At 41.8% G+C, this 22122-nt stretch overlaps 1 protein-coding gene across 1 annotated transcript; it reads left to right on the top strand.

Annotated features, from left to right (window-relative positions):
* The first annotated feature begins 1840 nt into the window (after positions 1-1840).
* On the top strand, positions 1841-21134 carry LOC115929586 (calcium-binding protein SPEC 2D-like). The gene is made up of 6 exons (XM_030999085.1): positions 1841-2095; positions 12070-12106; positions 12885-13016; positions 13475-13604; positions 18656-18771; positions 19887-21134. The coding sequence occupies exons 1-6, from the start codon at positions 2093-2095 to the stop codon at positions 19916-19918; spliced, it is 450 nt and encodes a 149-aa protein (XP_030854945.1). The 5' UTR covers positions 1841-2092; the 3' UTR covers positions 19919-21134.
* Positions 21135-22122: the final 988 nt, after the last annotated feature.

Below are 22122 nucleotides of genomic sequence, written 5' to 3' on the forward strand. Positions count from 1 at the left end.
GCCCTGTATACGCCCTGTATGCGTCCAGCGCGCTATGCATTTGGTGTCAGCTAGCTGTATAGCTTCGACAAAAGTTGGGCGCACGACAACGCACTGGCCAAAATTGCAAATTTTCCATGCGCCGGCCGTGCGTCCCCCATGCGTCCCCTCTGTGTGACCGGGCCTTTAGGTTCAACAAGTTTTGCAAATTCGTGGATTGATAATATATTTTACCTGGTTGATATAAAAGCGAATAATTATTATGCTTGTTGATGAGCAACCAATGGAACCTAAGGCTTTAACCCTCTCTCTTGCTGTTTTACTGTTATACATATCTTATATATTCAGGGAGGTTATAGGGGCCCCTTACAAGTCTTTGTTCACTGCCGGTCACCCAGGGAGCGTTTTGAGTCATGTTAGAGTCACTCTCTCAGAATATTGGTTGTTTTTCTTGGTCATTCAGGTGAGCAGTGGGCAAAGAGTTTAGAGGGGGGGGGGGGGGGGGGGGTCGAAGTTCAAGATTGTATCAAAATCTCAAGCTCTCGTTTTCGGGTCCATATCTCGTTTCCTTTTTGAAAAAGAACACAACCATATTTCATAGGTCATGAATTTGATAACAATTATGCATGTTCAGCATAGCGACGTTCAGATAATTCAATTGTCAAATGTTATCTAAATGCCTTATTAACGGCACATCATACATGAAATCCATGATGCTAGTATACCCTAAGACACACTTTCATAAGACCCCCCCCCCAACTATGTAAAATTCATATTTGAAAGTAGGGCGTCCAGGTATATCCGCCTTCCTGAAAAGGGTTACGATGAAAAAAACAGATTTGATCGGGATGAATCTTTTTGGGATATTCTTTACTTTTTTTCCCTGTATAGGCACTGACACACAAATAAAATGTTTTTTTGTTTAAATCCCTGTTAGAGTTATATTGGGTCATCAATAAATGGATGTGGTTTTTACCGGGGTTTCATTTTCTATGTATTTGTTTGGTTAGCAGCTAAGAGTGTTATGGTGTATGTAGTAAAGAAAACTGTCATACAAAGTTCATTTATGCAAAAAAGAAGAAGAAAGAGATCTTGGAACAAGCCAACTCTTCACATCCCTCCTCCTCTCCCCCATCATTTTCTCTTTCCTCTCTCTTTATCTCCCTCTCTCTCTCGGAAAACAAGTATAGGTAATGAATATTGATTTCGACAACAATCCAGACATTTACGTTTACATAAACTATTTCGGATATATTTATATTACGTTTCTCCAGTGTAAAGTTCAGCCTTGCAATAAGCATATATGCCAAACCAATCATATGCCAAACAAACCATTTGCCAAACAAAACATATGCCAATTAAACTCTTAGTCATAAAATCGAAGCCAGCATGTTGAAGTGATAATGAGGGAAGTATATCCGTCAAAAACAATGTGAAAACAAAACGTGATACATCTGAAACACTCATGCGGACCTTTTATTATTTACACAATATTTTGCTGTCTGCTGCCTCGAGATCAGTCCTATTCAGTGAAGGATTAATCTTTTTTATGCAGACGGATTCTTCTACCATTCTTGACCAGAAGTGCGTTTCAAACTCAATTATGTGGGCATCAATCCATAATTATGTTGTTCCCAGTATTTAGGTCGTTAAATCTACTACTGAATGAGATGGAATGCCTAATATGAGGTTTTTTGTACCCTTTAAAAAGAGCACATAATAGGGGCACTGCAATTTAATTTCAAGGGATGGATTAGAGTTTTTATCGCTCACGACGGCTATCTAGATGTTCTGAATTGCCAAACTCGAGAGCGTACTGGGGTATGACTTTTGTCTCCCCTTAGCAATTCATCCAAGTAACAAATCCACGTAAGAGGCATTTTTAAAAATTCCAGGAAATTGGACGTTCTTTTACAGGAAACTTTTTGCAAACAAGTGGAAGCTGGCGGCTAGACATTACCAGCATATAGTCACGTGCTTTATATGTCTGTATAATACTCTTTGACATCACTGCACCCTTGCCACTCCTTGAAAGCAAGTCGACCAGAAGAGAGATCCAGAGAAATTTTGCTTTCTATCTTCAATTTTGCCGGATCTATCCCAATTTCTAAAGATGGTAAGTTGTTAGATCACGATTTCATTTGTTTTCCATCCTGACATGTGTTGCTGTCGTCTACAGTAATTTAAGGCTTAAAATAATTTGGAGGTATTAGTCGGCTCTCATGGGGAATTCGACACCGTTCGGGTGTTTACCCAATAACAGGTGTTGTCCATCACCAGGTTAGCCTTGAGTTTTATGACCATTGGACCTTATGTAATGCTATGATTTGCCCGAAGACTCTCGAGCTCTCCGAGAGATTAGGGGTAATTCTTGACTGGACTATGGGTTTGCTGTGTGCAATTTGTACCCCCATTAATGGTATTTCCACCAAGTCTGGTGTCAGCGAATTATGGCCTTCTGCACATGAAAACTGGCGATCCAATCCCTTTAATACACCTGTTTATCGAATTCCATTTATGTATATTTCTCTCCCGATCCCCTGTTCATTCTATTCACATACGATAATAATGATACAATATAAAGTAGAGGTGTCGTGGTCGTGTGGATATGTCACCGGACTGTGGGTGCCTGTATATGGAAATGGGAAGATTGTTCCAAAGGTATATGGTCCAGCAACTGCAAAAGATCTGCCCCTTAGAATAATGTATTGATTTTGGGTAAACAAAGTAATGCTTGATTGCTTGAACGGAGGGTTCGGGGTGGATGCATAATGGCTTCCCCATCCACTTTCCATACATTTGTTGTTGATTCGTTGGGCAAGTATCTGGTCAATAATCACTGCTGCAATAATGAAATAGATTAGTACAAATCACACTAAACTAGTATTATATGGTTGAATTAAATTAAAATTACAATTACTACGTGAACTAATTCAAGTAAAACATTTTTTTTTACAGTACTTTACTACAAATTTGGGTTTTTCACTAAAAAGTAAAGCGTTCCAAAGATTTTGTTGCATTCTCCATCATCGGGAAAGAGTTATCTCGGATTCCTTTCTAAATCCATCCGGTACTTTCGGGAGAAAGTCCCTGCAATATCGCCATCGCCTGAAGCCTGATAATTTTTTCCTTCCAAAAATCGATAGTCCCTCGATGTTAATCCAGTTTAAAATTAGGGGAGGGGATGGGGGGGGGGGGGGTGAAGCGCCATTTTTACATGACTTGCTTAAACGAGGTTATCCCAGATAACCCTAAGTTTTTTGTATTGCTTTCTATGTAGTTGATAATGCAGAGAGGGAGAGAGAGAGAGAGAGAGAGAGAGCCTTCATCATTATCTAATGGTTTAGATTTGTGTAATATACTCTTGAAACCATTTCCTAGCATCTCAACCCTAAAAAAATAGCGCATCTTTATTTGCCGAAAAACATTATACTGAACTGGATATTAATAATAACTTTATATGATACTGGTTAAAGACAATGTGGTACCGGCAATGTAGTGATGCTATAATGTCGGGTATTCGTTGAAGAGTTATTCCAAAATGACATTCTAATAATTACATGGGTTGTTCTGTATTTATATGTATAAACGCAATAGACTGATTTTTTGTGATGTCTTTAACGTGACATAGCTTCTTCTCTCCCTGCAAACGAGAGAGAAAACAAGGTTATTAAAAGGGATCATGCGACAAATATGATTGTTATTCAAATCGATGCAGGGATTTTTTTCAATGAGCACTTTTTACAAATCTCAGCCATGCTTACTGAGTTGAGACGTTCCATTCAATTTAAAATACTCTTTAAAGAATAAACTTCTCCTAATCTGAAAGTGATCTTACAATGCAGTTTCAGAATTTGTTGCCCTTTGATTAAAGGTATAGACCAGTTCTGGTCATGCGATTGCATTGTGAAAGAAACGTTGTGGAATCGATCAGAAAAGGTTGATCATCTAGCATATAAGTATTGTTGTGTACTGCAAGGTTCTGGAATCATCAAAATGATAAGAAATTTGGCCCAGAAAGATGTATATGGGACTTCGCCAGGCGCGAAGGGGGGGGGGGGGGGGGTGTTTGGGGGGTTAAACCCCCCCCCTTTGGTAATTTTTTGTGTGTAAACCCCCCCTAAAATTCTCTAAAACCCCCCCCCCCTTTTTTTTTTGGTTGACCTAAAAAAGCTGACCTTACCCCCCCCCCAACGGAGCAAAATGTCAAATTTTCAAATTTCGAGACCAAAAAAAAAGAAAAAAGTGACCTCTTACCCCCCCCCCCCCCCCCCCCCCCCGCTTATTCAGCGGCTGGCTGAGTCGTTGCGAAATTTTCGGCCCGATTTATAAATGTAAAACCCCCCCCCCCCCCCCTTGAAAAAATCCTGCGTACGCGCCTGGACTACGCGATATATATCCAGTCCGGATAAATATAATAATTTACCATATATATCAATTATTAGTAGGCGGTTTCCCGGCAAAATTTGTATCATAGTCCAGGCTAGGCCCCATAGGAAAGGGACTGAACCATGTTTTTTTATATATACAATGTTTTTTGAGTGATTCTTGTCAATTCGAGGGTGCTGAATCCAAATCCAATGAGTGCCAGACGCGAAACCTTGAGCATTTTTCGTTAAACGCAAAAATTCAAAATGGCCGCCAAAATGGCCGCCAAATCATGAAAACGCTTATTATATGGCCATTTAAAAGGTTATTTGATGTTTTCTTGTCAAATCGAGGGTGCTGAATCCGAATCCGATGAGTGCCAGACGCAAAAACTTGAGCATTTCTCGTAAAATGCGAAAAAATTCAAAATGGCCGCCAAAATGGCCGCCAAATCATGAAAAAGCTTAATTATGGCCATTTAAAAGATTATTTGATGTTTTCTTGTCAAATAGAGGGTGCTGAATCCGAATCCGATAAGTGCCAGACGCGAAACCTAGAGCATTTTTCGTAAAACGCGAAAAAGTCAAAATGGCCGCCAATATGGCCGCCAAATAAATTTAATTACACATTTAATAAAACCATTAATGAGCACGATTTAAGACCTCAGAGGTTTTTTCTAAATGTGCAATTATCACCCGCAAACAATTATACAAAACACCCACACACACGCTCACCCACACACACACCCACCCCACCCTGGCACACACCCACACCCATCCCACCCCTCACACACACACCACCCCTCACACACACACACAAACATCTTCCACAAACATCACATAAAGTACACTGCCCCATTTGTATGCATTTGTATGCATGACCCAAACACAAATTTGAGACTTTTCATTCTAGTTGGAGTCAGGTGACTTGTTACATGGCTAGTGCCATGTCCTTCATATTCACCATGGAAACAAGCATCTGAGAGCTAGACCCATGGTTAACTGGCTACCACATCATGTAATTGATATATACAACAGGTAAGATGAAAGTATGCAAGTCTCCAAGAACAGAGCAGCAGCAAAAGATCTTACTTTCCTACAGGCCGTGACAAGAAACGAGGATTGCCCAGAATTTAGCGGTTTCAATACAAAGCATGCACGGGACAGTGGACAGCAACTGAGGCCCAAGACTACAGTAGTGTACACTCCATTCTTGGATATGACACCAGCAGAACCTGACACAATGATGACAGCAATGGTACAGGCACAGTTCCTGACATCACTTACAGGTCAAGAATAGACAATTCTTACGTGTGATCAGCAACTCTACCAAGTGATGGTAAACATAGTCTGGGCTAACCAAGACAGATTTGCCAAGTTTGTACCCAGACTAGGCGGCATGCACATGATAATTAGTTTTCTAGGAAGTATCGGCTATTTCATGTCGGGAAGTGGGCTCGAAGACATACTGAAGTCACGATTTGCTGGAGTTCCAAACTTCTGTCTGGGAAGAAGTTCCCACAGAATTTCAGGGCGCTTCGACTTGTCATTGAGGAGATATTAAGATCAGTACTGGAAGACCACCAATTCACTGACTTTGACGAGTTGATTGAAGTAGCCAGCAAGCAAAGGAGTCGAACTACAAAGTTGTGGATGAACTGTCTTGTAAAGCCCATGCTCATCTGTATGGCTTTTGTTAGAGCTGAGAGGGAGGGTGACTGGTCTCTCCATCTGCAAGCTGTCAAAGAAATGCTTCCCTATTTCTTTGCTTCAGGGCATACCAATTATGCACGCTATGGGCTGTACTATCTCCGCTCCATGCAACGTCTGCCACCAGCATTACTCAAGCAGTTCTTAGATGGAGAACATGTGATGCACCATCAGGATGGCATTTGGAACGGCATCTGGTCCGATATGTACATTGAATCGACGTACATGCGCTATGAAAAGGGACCTTCTCCTCCATCCACTCTACCCCTCCTCCATCCACCCTACCCCCCCTCCTCCTACCCTACCTCTTCTCAATCCACCCTACCTCTTCTCAATCCACCCTACTCCTCCTCCATCCACCCTACCCCTCCTCCATCCACCCTACCCCTCCTCCATTCACCCTATCTCTCCTCAATCCACCCTACCCCTCCTCCATCCGCCCTACCCCTCCTCCATCCACCCTACCTCTATATCACACCTCCTCTCCACCATACCTCTTCTCAATCCACCCTACTCCTCCTCCATCCACCCTACCCCTCCTCCATCCACCCTACCCCTCCTCCATTCACCCTATCTCTCCTCAATCCACCCTACCCCTCCTCCATCCGCCCTACCCCTCCTCCATCCACCCTACCTCTATCACACCTCCTCTCCACCATACCTCTTCTCAATCCACCCTACCCCTCCTCCTTCCATCCTACCTCTCCTCCAACCGCCCTACCCCTCCTCCATCCACCCTACCTCTATCACACCCTCCTTCCACCATACCTCTCCTCCATCCACCCTACCCCTCCTCCTTCCATCCTACCTCTCCTCCAACCGCCCTACCTCTCCTCAATCCACCCTACCTCTATCACACCTCCATCCACCCTACCTCTCCTCCATCCACCCTATCTCTCCTCAATCCACCCTACCTCTCCTCCATCCACCTACCCCTCCTCCTTCCACCCTACCTCTCCTCCAACCGCCCTACCTCTCCTCCATCCACCCTACCCCTCTTCCATCCACCCTACCTCGCCTCCATCCACCCAACCCTTCCTCCATCCACCCTACCTCTCCTCCATCCACCCTACCTCTCCTCCATCCACCCTACCTCTCCTCCATCCACTCTACCCCTCCTCCATCCACCCAACCCTTCCTCCATCCACCCATCCACTTTGAACGAGTCTACCCTTGCTATCTGGGCTTTGTCTCTCAGCCTCTTTGACAACTAAAGAATGACTTGGAAGCCGTGCAAGAAGGGAAAGATCAAAAAGTTGTCACTTGTCACAAAGAAGAGAGTCTCAAATAATCAAATAAGATGCGGCTGACCGAAAGGGAATTCGAGAGTCGCTATCGACATGTATAGATGTATTTGACAGTGAGAAGCATCCTCCTTCAAGCCTGGTGAACATCTACACTGGACAGGTTGTAGATTATCCAGCAGTAAATGCCGATGATGCAATCAAGATTGGAACTGATCAGATGAACGGGTACGAAAGAAAGTTGCCGAATGGGTTCCATGACACAATGAAGAGGAGAGTCAAAGAATGGCAAAGGCTTCTGATATGTCATCAAGAGGTGAGGTATCTATAGTTATCAATACAGAGATGATCTACGCCCGGGTAGGTTGCAACCGTGTATACAAGCTGAACAGTCACTGCCAAAGCAGAACGTCATCCTAAATGTAACTGCAAACAAGCAACAAGTCATCAAGATGATCGTAGATCAGTTGTGTTCCATGCAAGTACCAGAGGGCAAACGACTGATCGTAATTGGACCTGATCCGCATGATCCAAGGATGGTCACTCACCTATCAAAGTTGTGTGCGATGACACAGATGTTCTGGTCATTCTTGCACACCATCTACATTTCCAAACCAATGGAATACCACACACAACAAAGGTGGTAATGGAATCAACGTCTCGCACTTGAGAAGTCATAGATGTCAATAAGGTTATCAAGAAACACACGAAGATCATGCCCAATCTACTTGGAGCCCATGCATTGACTGGATGCGATACCGTTTCCTGTTTCTATGGAGTAGGAAAGGCATCTGCACTCAAGAATTGGGAGCCCTATCCTGATTCTCTACTCCTTGGTAATACTGAAACGCCTCTCGATGAAGTAATATAATCCTGCTTGAGATACTGGCATCCCTGTACCGAGAAGAACCAAATGACTCTCTTGACACAATGCGAAGAAACATTTTCACAAAGAAGGCTGGTGGCAAGCGCCTAGTACCTCCCAAATTAATGAGTCTTACACCAACTATGGCCGCTTTTCGGCCACATTGCCAGCGTGCCCATTATCAAGTAGCGTTGTGGGTGGATGCTGGCAAGCCAGTACCCCCAGCCCTAGACCCATTGAAGAATGGATGGAGGATGAAATCTTCTACGATTCAACCCGTCTATCTCGAAAATGATCAGCCAGTCGACCGGAAGAAGTCCTCAATATCATTAAGTATGGGTGTAAGAGCGACTGCAGAACAGCCCAGTGCAGCTGCACCAAATCGTCATTGGCATGCTTGGAATTCTGCCGCTGTAAGGGCGATGTCCGCTGCCAAAATCCAATGAACAAGACATCAGAAGAGAGTGACAGTGACAGTGACATTAGCAGTTGTGAAGACTAATAATATTTGACTTTGTTCGGCACTGCTATTATGGAGGTGGTAAGACTAGAAAGACATCAATATTATTATGGTAAATGATTGTCTATAATGGACAAAAATATGTTTTACAATGAATATCTATATCATCTATATGCTCATTATTCATTATTTTATTTATACGTGTATATAACTTTCCCATTACACAAAGTAAACTTTGTTTGATTTCTAGCTAGCCTGCTGGGTTCACTATATTGGTATCGACTACAAAAATAATAATCGTATTTTGCGTAAAATGCTCAAGGTTTCGCGTCTGGCACTCATCGGATTCGGATTCAGCACCCTCGATTTGACAAGAAAACATCAAATAATCTTTTAAATGGCCATAGAATGAGCTTTTTCATGATTTGGCGGCCATTTTGGCGGCCATTTTGAATTTTTTCGCATTTTACGAGAAATGCTCAAGGTTTCGCGTCTGGCACTCATCGGATTCGGATTCAGCACCCTCGATTTGACAAGAAAACATCAAATAACCTTTTAAATGGCCATATAATAGCGTTTTCATGATTTGGCGGCCATTTTGGCGGCCATTTTGAATTTTTCGCATTTTACAAGAAATGCTCAAGGTTTCGCGTCTGGCACTCATCGGATTCGGACTCAGCACCCCCGAATTGACAAGAAAACATCGAATAACCTTTTAAATGGCCATATAATAAGCGTTTTCATGATTTGGCGGCCATTTTGGCGGCCATTTTGAATTTTCGCGTTTTACGAAAAATGCTCAAGGTTTCGCGTCTGGCACTCATCGGATTGGAATCAGCACCCTCAAATTGATAAGAAACCATCAAAAAAACATTGTATATATAAAAAAAACAAGGTTCCTTGCTCTCTAGCCTGGACTATCATCAGTTGGAGCCTCGGGTTGTGGCGAGCTGGCGCGATCTTATGGCAAGCTGATTTTATCATTAAAACATATTTCTTGATATCAAGAAATAATTTTACGTTGTAAAGCAATGGTAATTCTTGATATCAAGAATTCGATTTCGTGATATCAAGAATCGATTTCGTGATATCAAGAAATATGTTTTAATGATAAAACGGCTCGCCATAAGATCGCGCCAGCTCGCCACAACTCGTGGCTCCAACTCGGCTAAGTGGGAGCCCTGCTTACGTCCTATTTTCGAAAGCTCAGTGACCTTAAAGTGACCGGGAATAAGTTGATCCGCGTTTAAGACTCATGGCTCAACCGTCGCTAAACTTCTTAAGGGGGAGCGGCGAATGCTTACGAACGTTGCGATTTTGGAATTCGCTACCTTTTCTGACGCATGTTGGCGAAAATCAAAGTTCGCCTCTGCGATGCCTCTACGGTCATCAGCCTAGCGAAATATCGGTTTCCGCATGTGCAAAATCGTACATGTCACCGTCCTTTGATTTTCAGGATGGTTCTCCAGTCTCGGCTGAAATAACGTCCAGTCTGTAAACGGACGGAATAGTGTGTCGTGTACATGGGAAATAACAGAAAGGGAATATAAAAGGTCATTTTTCGAAAAACAAACAATTATGAGGGAGAGATAAAGGAAAAGATGAAAGGATAAAACAAAGAGTAATATAAGAAATTAAGATAGAACAGGAATTGATAGAACGATAAAAGAAATGATTACATCTGGAAAGAAAGAAGAGGAAACGATAGAAGGATAACAGCACAGAATAACAGATCGAAAGAGGGATGAGAAAATGTTAGAATGATAGAAGAAAGGATAAAAGGTAACGAAGAGAAGCTTAGAGAAGGAGACAAACAAAACAAAGAAATACAATTGGAACGGTATGCCCAAAGGAGTAACATGAATAGGGTCACAGGACATCGCCTCACCGTCCCCAAAATTAAAATGGTCTACAAAATAAGGAGGATAGGATTAGTGTGAGAGGAACGCGTCATCGTCCCCTTTCAACAGGTCCCTAATTATAAGACGGCATTACCACGGTAGAAGGCCGGTAATGAAAAAAAAAAAGGGGGGGGACCTCTGTAGTCAGACCTGACGAGACCACAAAATAACACTTTAAAGTCCTGGATCTACAGGGAACTGCTCCTATTTTTCCTGAATTTAATTGATAGGGTCGAACAATGAAGTTTTTTAGTTGATCACGGAAGCGATGCGGACAGGCTTCGGCGGGCGTACTATAATAGTTAGGCATGGGTTTAGATAACTTTCTAAGCTTAACGAGTATTTTTTAATGAATATTTGTTGACTTAAGTCTGGAAATGTCCCTTTTCTTTTTTGATAAGAGCAAGTTCCCTTTCCCTTAAATGCCCCTTCTCACACGTCTGCCAAATGCCTTTATCAAAATCTAATAGTTGCCCTTTTTATTTCGACAAGTGCCCATTTTCCTTTGTAATACGTGCCCCTTTCCATTCTAACAAGTGCCCCTATTCATCTTAGATGAGTGCCCTTTTTCAGGTACAAGAAATACCTCTAATTGCTTCTTTTCAAATACGAGAGGTGTCCCTTTCATATTGATAGTTTAAAGTGCCTCTTTTCATCTCCGGTGAGTGCCCTTATTACAATTTGAGAGGTGCTCCTTCGACTTTGTAATAAATGCCCCTTTTCACCTTTGATAAGTGCCTCTTTTATTTTGACACGTGCCCCTATCCTTTCTAATTAGTGCCATTTTCCTTTTAATAATTGCCCCTTTTACTTTGTAAAAAGTGTCCCTTTCCGTCCGCATGAGTGCCTTTCTTCATTTCTGGTAAGTGCCCCTTATCAGGTGCTAGCAGTGCCCCATTGTCACCTTTGATAATCACGATTTTTACCTTGACACGTTCTCCTTTTCTTTTTTAATTAGTGTCCTTTTAACATTGGCCCCTTTACGTTTCACTATAAAATATGCTCCTAATTTAAAGCGACTATATGATCAACTTTTTTCTTCAAGTTCACCCAAAGCTCGCTGCATTTTGCTTGCTCGCATTTTGTTTTAATAAATTTTGTTTCTTATTAAATACGTTGTCAGTCTTTCATGATTAGGATCGTTTTACCCTCTTTATAAGATGTATTTTTTCGCAATACGACATCGCAAATATTTTTTGTTTTGCTTGCTCTCTTCGCTCGCTCGCAATTAAATATTAAGACCATCACACTGCTAAGTATGATACTTAAGCAGTATCTTGGACCATGTAAAGAGATAAACAAACTATGAAATCATCCCTGATAATCTAATCACAATGTAGGGGGTATATTAAAGGGCCTACCCATTTATAATAGCTATATTTTCGCTTTGAGGTTGTAAGTGATCTTTTCTTTTCTCTCCAGAAAGTGCCCCTTTTTGTTGGTGTATAATAAGTCACTGAAGCAAAATACGACATTTCACTATCTGGATTCCTCATTGCTAACAATGTTCTTTTAATTTCGTTTTTTTCTTCTTTCATTACAGGCAGCCAAAATCATATTTACCGAACAGCAGATAGCAGGTACGAAATTCCGAATCTTTCAATTTTTAAAATGGGAGACGAAAGATATAACAAGAGGGTATTATAAAACAATGTTAAAACACGATATTAGTATTGCGGTACAATGTTAGCTCTCGAAGAGCATCAAAATAAAATAAGATCATTAAAGATGTGAAATAATAGCTGGTCTTCTAGGATAAAAAACAATTCCCGTTAACATGAGAGGATATCAGTTGGTTGGTTGGTTAGTTTGTTTGTAATACTTGAATGCTAAGAAAGCATGGGTGCTTGTAAGTAAGCAACCAGGGGACCGACGGCTTTCAATCCTCTCCGAGGGACTTGGTAATGAGGATTAATGCCTTACTAAAAGGCACTAGCGCATAGACTTGGTTTCGATCACGGGACCTCCCGGTTTCGAGACCACTGCTCCACCACTGAGACATCACGTCTGCTTGCAATTTGAAGATTGCAATATTGAAGAAATCAAGCAAAATAACGCTAATGATGAAAAACAAATTCTTATTCACTTCAATAATTTATAGTCATGTGAAAGTATTTGCTTTTAAGAGGAACGACTTTGCTTTTATTAGCAATTGCAAGTCCTTTGCTAGTTTATATATGATATATATATATATATATATATATATTATATATATATATATATATATATATATATATATGTATGTATATGTGTGTACATTACTCGATGTTTCCTACAAACATCTCCTGCTTCTTTCCTCCCCTCTCTCACTCACACCATATCTCCACTTTATTTTGTTATTACCTCTTTTTTAAATAGAATTCAAGAAAAAATTCGAGGCCCTTGACAAGAAAAGCGATGGCACCTTCCCTACTAGGCACTTGAAGTATGCGATGGAATCAGTGGGTCATGTCCTTACTGAGGATGAGCTTGACAAGTCTAGAGCTGATGGTGAGTTTATGGTGAAGACTTATGAAATGATAACGAAAGATGAAACTGACCACAACACGTAAATTGAATTAATAATCTATGACTTGAAGCATAATTAATGTCAAATATATATGTATAAATCAATAGCTTGCTTGAACGTCTGTGTATGAAGTATTACCAAGAGGTCATCAGGTCAACAATAATTACAGTGAAAGGTGAAACTAATTTCTTTTTAAAGTGGTAGTACACAATTCTATTTTCTATGGTGGAATGGGAGCTTCGTTTCAACAAAAGGTACATGAAAGTGCTTACTTTTTATCACCTTAAGATGTCTCCACTCATTAGGCATTTATTTTAGTGAATTATCGGATCTAATCTTCGTGCATTGAAATCGAGACGTAATAATGCAAGATGAATCACTGTTCGAAAAGGACTTTTGTGTGGGACCTAAATAACCCTTTTTTCCTTCATTCGGCTAGACGGAACTATGACATTTCCTGAGTTTTTGGAGATTATAGCAGGTAAGGTGAGGTCGAACTGGAGGACAGCAATGCCACAATACCGCACAGCTTTCAAAGCCTTGGACAAGGATGGCGACAACCTTCTCTGGTAAGTTGGACAGTGATAGGTTAGTTGGACAGTGATAGGGTAGTTGGACAGTGATAGGGTAGTTGGACAGTGATAGGGTGGTTGGACAGTGATAGGGTAGTTGAACAGTGATAGGGTAGTTGAACAGTGATAGGGTAGTTGGACAGTGATAGGGTAGTTGGACAGTGATAGGGTAGTTGAACAGTGGTAGGGTAGTTGGACAGTGATAGGGTAGTTGGACAGTGATGTGATAGGGTAGTTGAACAGTGATAGGGTAGTTGAACAGTGATAGGGTAGTTGGACAGTGATAGGGTGGTAGGACCAGGCGCGGATCCAGGATTTCTTAGGGGGGGCCCAAATTTGAAATTATGCGAGCCAAATATTGGTACGTAATGGTGACCAACAGTGACGTGATGCGGGGGGGGGGGGGGGGTCGGTCGGTGCAGGGAGGGGCGAATTTCCCCCTCCCTCCTCCCGCGAAACGCGGAAGCTTTGACGTTTCATTTAATTATTAGAAAAAGAAGACGGTTCCTTGTACCGTTCTCGAAAATAAATCTCGTCTGAATTTAGTTTTTCTCATCCCCGAGCGCGAGCGCGAAGCGCGGAAAATTTTGGATTTATTAAATTATTAGAGAAAGAAAACGATTCGTTGTAGAGTTCTCAACTCTAAATTCTCGTCTAAATTCAGGTTCCCCCCTATCGTGCGAAGCGCGGAAGCTTTTAAGTTTCCTTAAATCATTAGAGAAACAAAACGATTCGTTGTACCGTTTTCGAAAATAATCCTCGTCTGAATTTAGACTCTCCCCCCCCCCCCTCTTTTTAAGTTTCATAAGATTATGAGAGAAAGAAGACGATTGACTGAACAGTTCTCGACTCTTAATCCTCGTCTGAATTTAGTTTACCCCCTCCCCCTCCTGCGCGATTCGCGGAAGCTTTGACGTTTCATTAAACTATTGGAGAAAGAAGGCGATTCGTTGTACCGTTCTCGACTCTTAATCCTCGTCTGAATTCAGGTCCCCCCCCCCCCTCCCGCGCGAAGCGCTGAAGCTTTAAAGTTTCATAAGATTATGAGAGAAAAAAGACGATTTGCTGTTCAGTTCTCGACTCTTAATCCTCGTCTGAATTCAGGTTCCCCCCTCCCGCGCGAAGCGCGGAAGCTTTTAATTTTCATTAAATCATTAGAGAAAGAAGACGATTTCGTTGTACCGCTCTCGAAAATAATCCTCGTCGGAATTAAGTCCCCCCCCCCCTCCATCCCGTGCGAAGCGCGGAAGCTTTTACGTTTTATTAAATCATAAAAGATTGGTATTACCGTTCTCGCCTCTGAATGCTTGTCTGAATTCATGTTCCCCCTCCCGCGCAAAGCGCGGAAGCTTCACGTTTCATAAGATTATGAGAGAAAAAAGACGATTCGCTGTACCGTTCTCGATTGTTAATCCTTGTCTGGAGCGGCGGCGAAGCCGGCCCCGGAAGCTCAGAGCTTTTAGGCGTTTAATTAAGGTCATATGAGCATATTTTTTTTGTATACCTTATTATTTCGTGACACTGGCAGGTAACTATTTGGCGTAGGGTCCAGGGGTCGGAGCCACCCAAAATCAGGGGTTTTAGGCATTAAATACCGTCAGATGAGCATCTAAGGACCCGCCGTAGGGCCCTTGGTGGGATCCAGGGGGCAGAGCCACGGAAGCTTAGGGGTTTTAGGCATTTAATCACGGTCAGATGAGCATATTTTGATGCCTCATTATTTGTTAACACTGGCAGTTAACTATTCTTTCTTTCTTGCTCTCATTCTATTTTATTTCTCTTTAATATACTTTTTCAAAAAAAAGGGGGGGGGGGGGGGGGGAGAGCTCGAGGCTCCCGATCCCCACCGTACCTCGGGCCCTGACATGAAGGAATCTCAAGAATCATATTTCTTGCCTGGCTGCAAATTTAGGAATTTGTCATTTTCCAACAAACACATACAAACGTATAATTTACTAAAAAGTGAGGAAAAAATCTCGGAAATGATGTCATTTCAGCAATTTGTAATCCACCGTTGTGGAATTAGAAATAAACCACGTTTGAATTTGATTTCCACTAACTCCCCCCCCCCTCCCTATCAGTACGCCAGTATCTCCTCTTTTCCTTTCCCTTTCCTCCTTCTCTTTATTTGTTTTAGGGGGGGGGGGCAACAGCCTGGGAGGCAAAGCCCTTTCGGCCCCCGATCTCCTTCTTCCCCCTTTCTTTTCTTCTTCCTATTCTTTCTTTTCCTTTCTCTCCTCTTTCCCTTTCGCTTCTTTTCCTTTTTCTCTCTTTTTTTTTTTTTTTTTTTTTTTTGCGGGGGGGGGGGGGGCAAGGCCCGCTCGCCCCCCCTGGATCCGCGCCTGGGTAGGACAGTGATAGGGTAGTTGAACAGTGATAGGGTAGTTGAACAGTGATAGGGTAGTTGGACAGTGATAGGGTGGTAGGACCAGGCGCGGATCCAGGATTTCTTAGGGGGGGGGGGCCCAAATTTGAAATTATGCGAGCCAAATATTGGTACGTAATGGTGACCAACAGTGACGTGATGCGGGGGGGGGGGGGTCGGTCGGTGCAGGGAGGGGCGAATTTCTCCCTCCCTCCTCCGCGAAACGCGGAAGCTTTGACGTTTCATTTAATTATTAGAAAAAGAAGATGGTTCGTTGTACCGTTCTCGAAAATAAATCTCGTCTGAATTCAGTTTTTCCCCTCTCGCGCGAAGCGCGGACAATTTTAGGATTTATTAAATTATTAGAGAAAGAAAACGATTCGTTGTAGAGTTCTCAACTCTAAATTCTCGTCTGAATTCAGGTTCCCCCTATCGTGCGAAGCGCGGAAGCTTTTAAGTTTCCTTAAATCATTAGAGAAACAAAACAATTCGTTGTACCGTTTTCGAAAATAATCCTCGTCTGAATTTAGACTCTCCCCCCCCCCCTCTTTTAAGTTTCATAAGATTATGAGAGAAAGAAGACGATTGGCTAAACAGTTCTCGACTCTTAATCCTCGTCTGAATTTAGTTTACCCCCTCCCCCTCCTGCGCGATTCGCGGAAGCTTTGACGTTTCATTAAACTATTGGAGAAAGAAGGCGATTCGTTGTACCGTTCTCGACTCTTAATCCTCGTCTGAATTCAGGTCCCCCCCCCTCCCGCGCGAAGCGCTGAAGCTTTAAAGTTTCATAAGATTATGAGAGAAAAAAGACGATTTCCTGTTCAGTTCTCGACTCTTAATCCTCGTCTGAATTCAGGTTCCCCCCTCCCGCGCGAAGCGCGGAAGCTTTTAATTTTCATTAAATCATTAGAGAAAGAAGACGATTTCGTTGTACCGCTCTCGAAAATAATCCTCGTCGGAATTAAGTTCCCCCCCCTCCATCCCGTGCGAAGCGCGGAAGCTTTTACGTTTTATTAAATCATAAAAGATTGGTATTACCGTTCTCGCCTCTGAATGCTTGTCTGAATTCAGGTTCCCCCTCCCGCGCAAAGCGCGGAAGCTTCACGTTTCATAAGATTATGAGAGAAAAAAGACGATTCGCTGTACCGTTCTCGATTGTTAATCCTTGTCTGGAGCGGCGGCGAAGCCGGCCCCGGAAGCTCAGAGCTTTTAGGCGTTTAATTAAGGTCATATGAGCATATTTTTTTTTGTATACCTTATTATTTCGTGACACTGGCAGGTAACTATTTGGCGTTGGGTCCAGGGGTCGGAGCCCCCAAAATCAGGGGTTTTAGGTATTAAATTACCGTCAAATGAGCATCTAAGGACCCGCCGTAGGGCCCTTGGTGGGATCCAGGGGGCAGAGCCCACGGAAGCTTAGGGGTTTTAGGCATTTAATCACGGTCAGATGAGCATATTTTGATGCCTCATTATTTGTTAACACTGGCAGTTAACTATTCTTTCTTTCTTGCTCTCATTCTATTTTATTTCTCTTTAATATACTTTTTCAAAAAAAGTGGGGGGGGGGGGGGGGGGGGGGGAGAGAGCTCGAGGCTCCCGATCCCAACCGTACCTCGGGCCCTGACATGAAGGAATCTCAAGAATCATATTTCTTGCCTGGCTGCAAATTTAGGAATTTGTCATTTTCCAACAAACACATACAAACGTATAATTTACCAAAAAGTTAGGAAAAATCTCGGAAATGATGTCATTTCAGCATTATTTGTAATCCACCGTTGTGGAATTAGAAATAAACCACGTTTGAATTTGATTTCCACTAACTCTCCCCCCCCTCCCTATCAGTACGCCAGTATCTCCTCTTTTCCTTTCCCTTCCTTCCTTCTCTCTTATTTGTTTTATGGGGGGGGGGGGCAACAGCCTGGGAGGCAAAGCCCTTTCGGCCCCCCGATCTCCTTCTTCCCCTTTTCTTTTCTTCTTCCTATTCTTTCTTTTCCTTTCTCTCCTCTTTCCCTTTCGCTTCTTTCCTTTTTTCTCTTTTTTTTTTTTTTTTTTTGGGGGGGGGGGGGGGCAAGGCCCGCTCGCCCCCCCCCTGGATCCGCGCCTGGGTAGGACAGTGATAGGGTAGTTGAACAGTGATAGGGTAGTTGGACATTGATAGGGTATAGTTGGACAGTGTTAGGGTAGTTAGACAGTGGTAGGGTAGTTGGACAGTGATAGGGTAGTTGGACAGTGATAGGGTAGTTGGACAGTGATAGGGTAGTTGAACAATGATAGGGTAGTCTTAAGGAGTGAAAGGGGTAAGAAGGGATGCTCGCCCCGGTGGTCTCATTCATGCAGAAATACTGTAAGCATGTGTGACTACAGGTATTCCAGACACCCCCTAAAGGATGATTTCTTCTGAAGGCAAAAATACACCCTAAATGAGGATTTCGCGTTGTTTTTCTTCTCAAGAATTCACATCCTAAACGGGTATTTAAAGAAGTGTACTCCTAAACAAGTATTGTAAACTAATTATTATAGTCCAATTGATCATTTTATAGTGCGATAGGGATTTAGCGCCTCAATACTGGATCATTATTCATTACATTATAAAAGATTATTCGATGATTTTAGTCAATGACTTAATCCAAATTTGTAGAAAGTGAACTCAAATAATTGTTATTTGTTAATTATTTGCTTGCAGTGCTGACGAGCTGCGTCAAGCGATGTTAAGCATTGATCGACCGATGTCGGAGGAAGAAATCAACGCAATGATCGACAAAGCCGACTTTACTAATGATGGTAAAGTCGACTTTAAAGGTGAGTGCATTGAATGGATGATGTCAGTGGCATAGTGTAATCAACCCATTGAAGGGGAACTGGAATGATATGGGGATGGGCACCGATCTTACTCGTAAAATGAAATACGAATTTGAAAGGCTGCTGCTCAGAGAAAGAGTATGGGAGGGGGTTCAGGAGTCTTCTTGTCTCGTCCCTTCCCCCCCGTTTCAAAACCTCACAGTCAGCTGACAGTATACACCGATTCTTATATGAAACCTCCATAATTGGTCCCAAACATTTATTTTCACATTATGACCAGTAGTCGACTTTTACCTATAATTACCATTCGGCGTCATTTTTGTCTCGCCTGCGAAATGGAGCGAGACATAGGCGTCACTATATCCGGCGTCGGTGTATTTGTTGTCGTCGTTGTTGTCGTCGTTCGTGTTGTTGTCGTCAACACTCATGCTGTATTCGCAATAAATTTGTATAGCTACGAGGTATGATCACTAAATTCAAACCCCAGGTACATGGGTCAAATCAGACCGAGGTCAAATAGTCAAAAGGTCAATCAATTTTTTATGAAAAGCACTGTACACACACTAATGATTGAATAACACTTCGATGATGAGGTCGAAGGTTCAAGGGCATCTTAGGCAAATGAACGATGATCCACTACAATTTCACCAAACTTGATATGTACCTAAGTAGACTTTATGAACAACGCACAATCTCAAGATGATTTCGGATCGCCAGGTCAACAGTTATGTCATGTGAGAAACATTCTACTTGAGAGATATTCAATCAGAGGCAGAGGCATAATTCTCAACGGCGCGGCGTGTGCAGTTGAATATTTTTCTAGTCTGTTTTTTTATATTTTTTTTACCATAGTTTTTTTTAGATCGTATTAGCAGCATTCTTAAATAGAGATTTCTCATTTTCCAAGGATAAAGTCTATGCAACATTACCATTACCGGAAACTGTCAGAACCAAAATTAACATCCTAAACTCCTGAAAGCTTGAAATGAGATACTTTTCATAATTATGTGTAATGTGTTATCATTCGCATCGTGACATGCAGGCGAGACAACGTTTGGAGATTTCCTTATTTCTTTTCATTCACTACATATTATTTCTCCTTTTCTACCATTCAGAATTCATTAAGATGATGATGAATTTTTGTTAGGATGATGATGGATTTGTACTCGGTGAAGATGATGAACGCTATCCTCTACTTCAGCAGCGACAACTTGTCCCTTTTATACTTCTTGAGGACTCTTCGGGAAAGGGTGATACAATCGTCTCGTATCAGATTTCATTATGTTCCGGCAATTTTGTTTGAGCTGTCACTTTTTGAAAAAGAGTGGTTCGAAATTCCATTCACTTTATTTCTTTACATTTTTGTCATAATACCCAGGGTGCCTTTCAAATGTGAGTGTACTCCTTCCAAGAATAAATGTTGCGTTTTTTCTTCTTCTGAAAGCCAACTATTAGTATTTCATTATATGATACCTTTGACATCATGATTTTTGTATTTGTTTTTCATTTTTATCATAGTCATCGTGATTGTGGTTAGGATGGAGGTCGACTAACACCAAAGAATATCCATGTCTGAAAAGTGACATGGTACACAAGGGAGAAGAGGAATTTTAACTTTCTTAATTCTTGATAGGCGGTAAAAGCACTTATCTTAAATAAATTACTTTAATAGTATTTTATGTGGAGGTACCGTAGGTCATTCAATTGACTCATTGAATGCTCCCCAGGGAGTGGAGATTGCGTACTCAGTGCATGCGGTTAAGTATTAAATCCAATGACCGGGGTAATAGTATATCTTTAAAGCACTTAGAGACATTTGTATTAAGCGCTATATAAAAGCGGACTATTATTATTATTATTGAATTAAACTGAATGGGTTATTGAGCATACTGGAAAACGGCAGCACGAGGGCTCAATTACTTTCATTTTACATGAATAAGAGCACATGAAGCACATCGCAATGTTTAAACAGATATTACATAACGCTTGCGAGAATACCTTCAAAGATTAAATTAATAGGATAAAATATTATGACGAAAAAAACCCTCTCAATCTGGACATCTAGGAAGATTTCGGAATAGAGCTATTCATCCGTATTATTTTCAAGTAATTATAATTTATTTGTTTATGTTCACGTGTATGTATTATGTTTGTTTATACGATGATGAAACCAAACCAAACCAATCCAAGGCTTGAGAGTCCGGCACCAACGTCCTTTGAAAAAAGGCATTAATCCAACATTTGCCACTCTCCACCCAGGTGTAAATGGGTACCTGGCAAATAATATTGATGGATAATGATAATTGCAGGGCCCGCGGGAGCAGCAGTATTGATACTGGTATTGCTACCCTTAGTTAACAAAATTATTATTATTATTATTATTATATTATTATTATTATTATTATATGGTGATATCACTTACAGTGAAGTGGAGAAAAATGGGTATATGTTAAGCTATGGTCACAAATCAGAGCAGCGACCGACCGATCAGTAGCCTGCTCGGTCGCTGTTGGAATATAGGCATCGCCCAGCGATTAGGTCGGTGCCCGGGCGGCGAACGCCCAGGCACCGAGCGTATTTTGGGCGGCGAGTGAAAAGTGAGCAGGCGCCGCCCAAATTTTAACTCCGCGCTAAAACTTCAGCGGCGACCGAGCGATGCCCTAAAAACGAGCGGTGCCTGGGCGGCCGCCGCTCGGTGGCCGGGCAGCCGCCGGTCAGAATTGGTTAAAAACTCGCCGCTCGGCCGCCGAGCAGGCTACTTTTGGGTAATGTGACCATAGCATAAACAATTGTATATTTAGTTTGGTGCAATTTATAACCATGCAATGTTCACTAAATAAAACTCTGTTATTAATACAACCCAGTTTGTATGTTGTCTTTGAAAAGTAATTTTCTAGTAGTTTTTGGAAATGAATACCGTTAATTCATGGAATTTATTTGCTAAAGAATGAATCATGTATTAAACAAAATAAATCAAAAACGTTACTCGCTTCGTTGAAAAAATGGTGATGACAAATATAATGATGATGATGATGTTGATAATAATGATAATAATGATGATGATGATGATGATGATGATGATGACGATGATGATGATGATGATGATGACGATGATGATGATGATGATGATGATGATGATGATTATGACTGTCCACCTCATGGTTCGCGATTCAAGCATTGTGAGATATTATAGAAATATGATATAAACATACATATATCTGATATCCGTTGTATATAGAATCGGGATGAACGGCATACGTCCTACCGCTGAATCGTGATGTCGGTCAGAGTCCCTTCATCGCCCTTGACGATAATGATGGGCCCAGTTGCAGATAACGTTAACCATTGTCA

The sequence above is a fragment of the Strongylocentrotus purpuratus genome, unplaced genomic scaffold (assembly GCF_000002235.5).
Source record: "Strongylocentrotus purpuratus isolate Spur 01 unplaced genomic scaffold, Spur_5.0 spur5_scaffold_5, whole genome shotgun sequence".
In the NCBI taxonomy this organism is placed as follows: Eukaryota; Metazoa; Echinodermata; class Echinoidea; order Camarodonta; family Strongylocentrotidae; genus Strongylocentrotus; species Strongylocentrotus purpuratus.

Bases quoted from the DNA above. Each gene is read 5' to 3' on its own strand.
- LOC115929586 (XM_030999085.1), top strand. The intron at 13,017-13,474 runs GTGAGTTTATGG...TCATTCGGCTAG, and splicing joins TGACAAGTCTAGAGCTGATG to ACGGAACTATGACATTTCCT. The intron at 18,772-19,886 runs GTGAGTGCATTG...TCTACCATTCAG, and splicing joins TGGTAAAGTCGACTTTAAAG to AATTCATTAAGATGATGATG.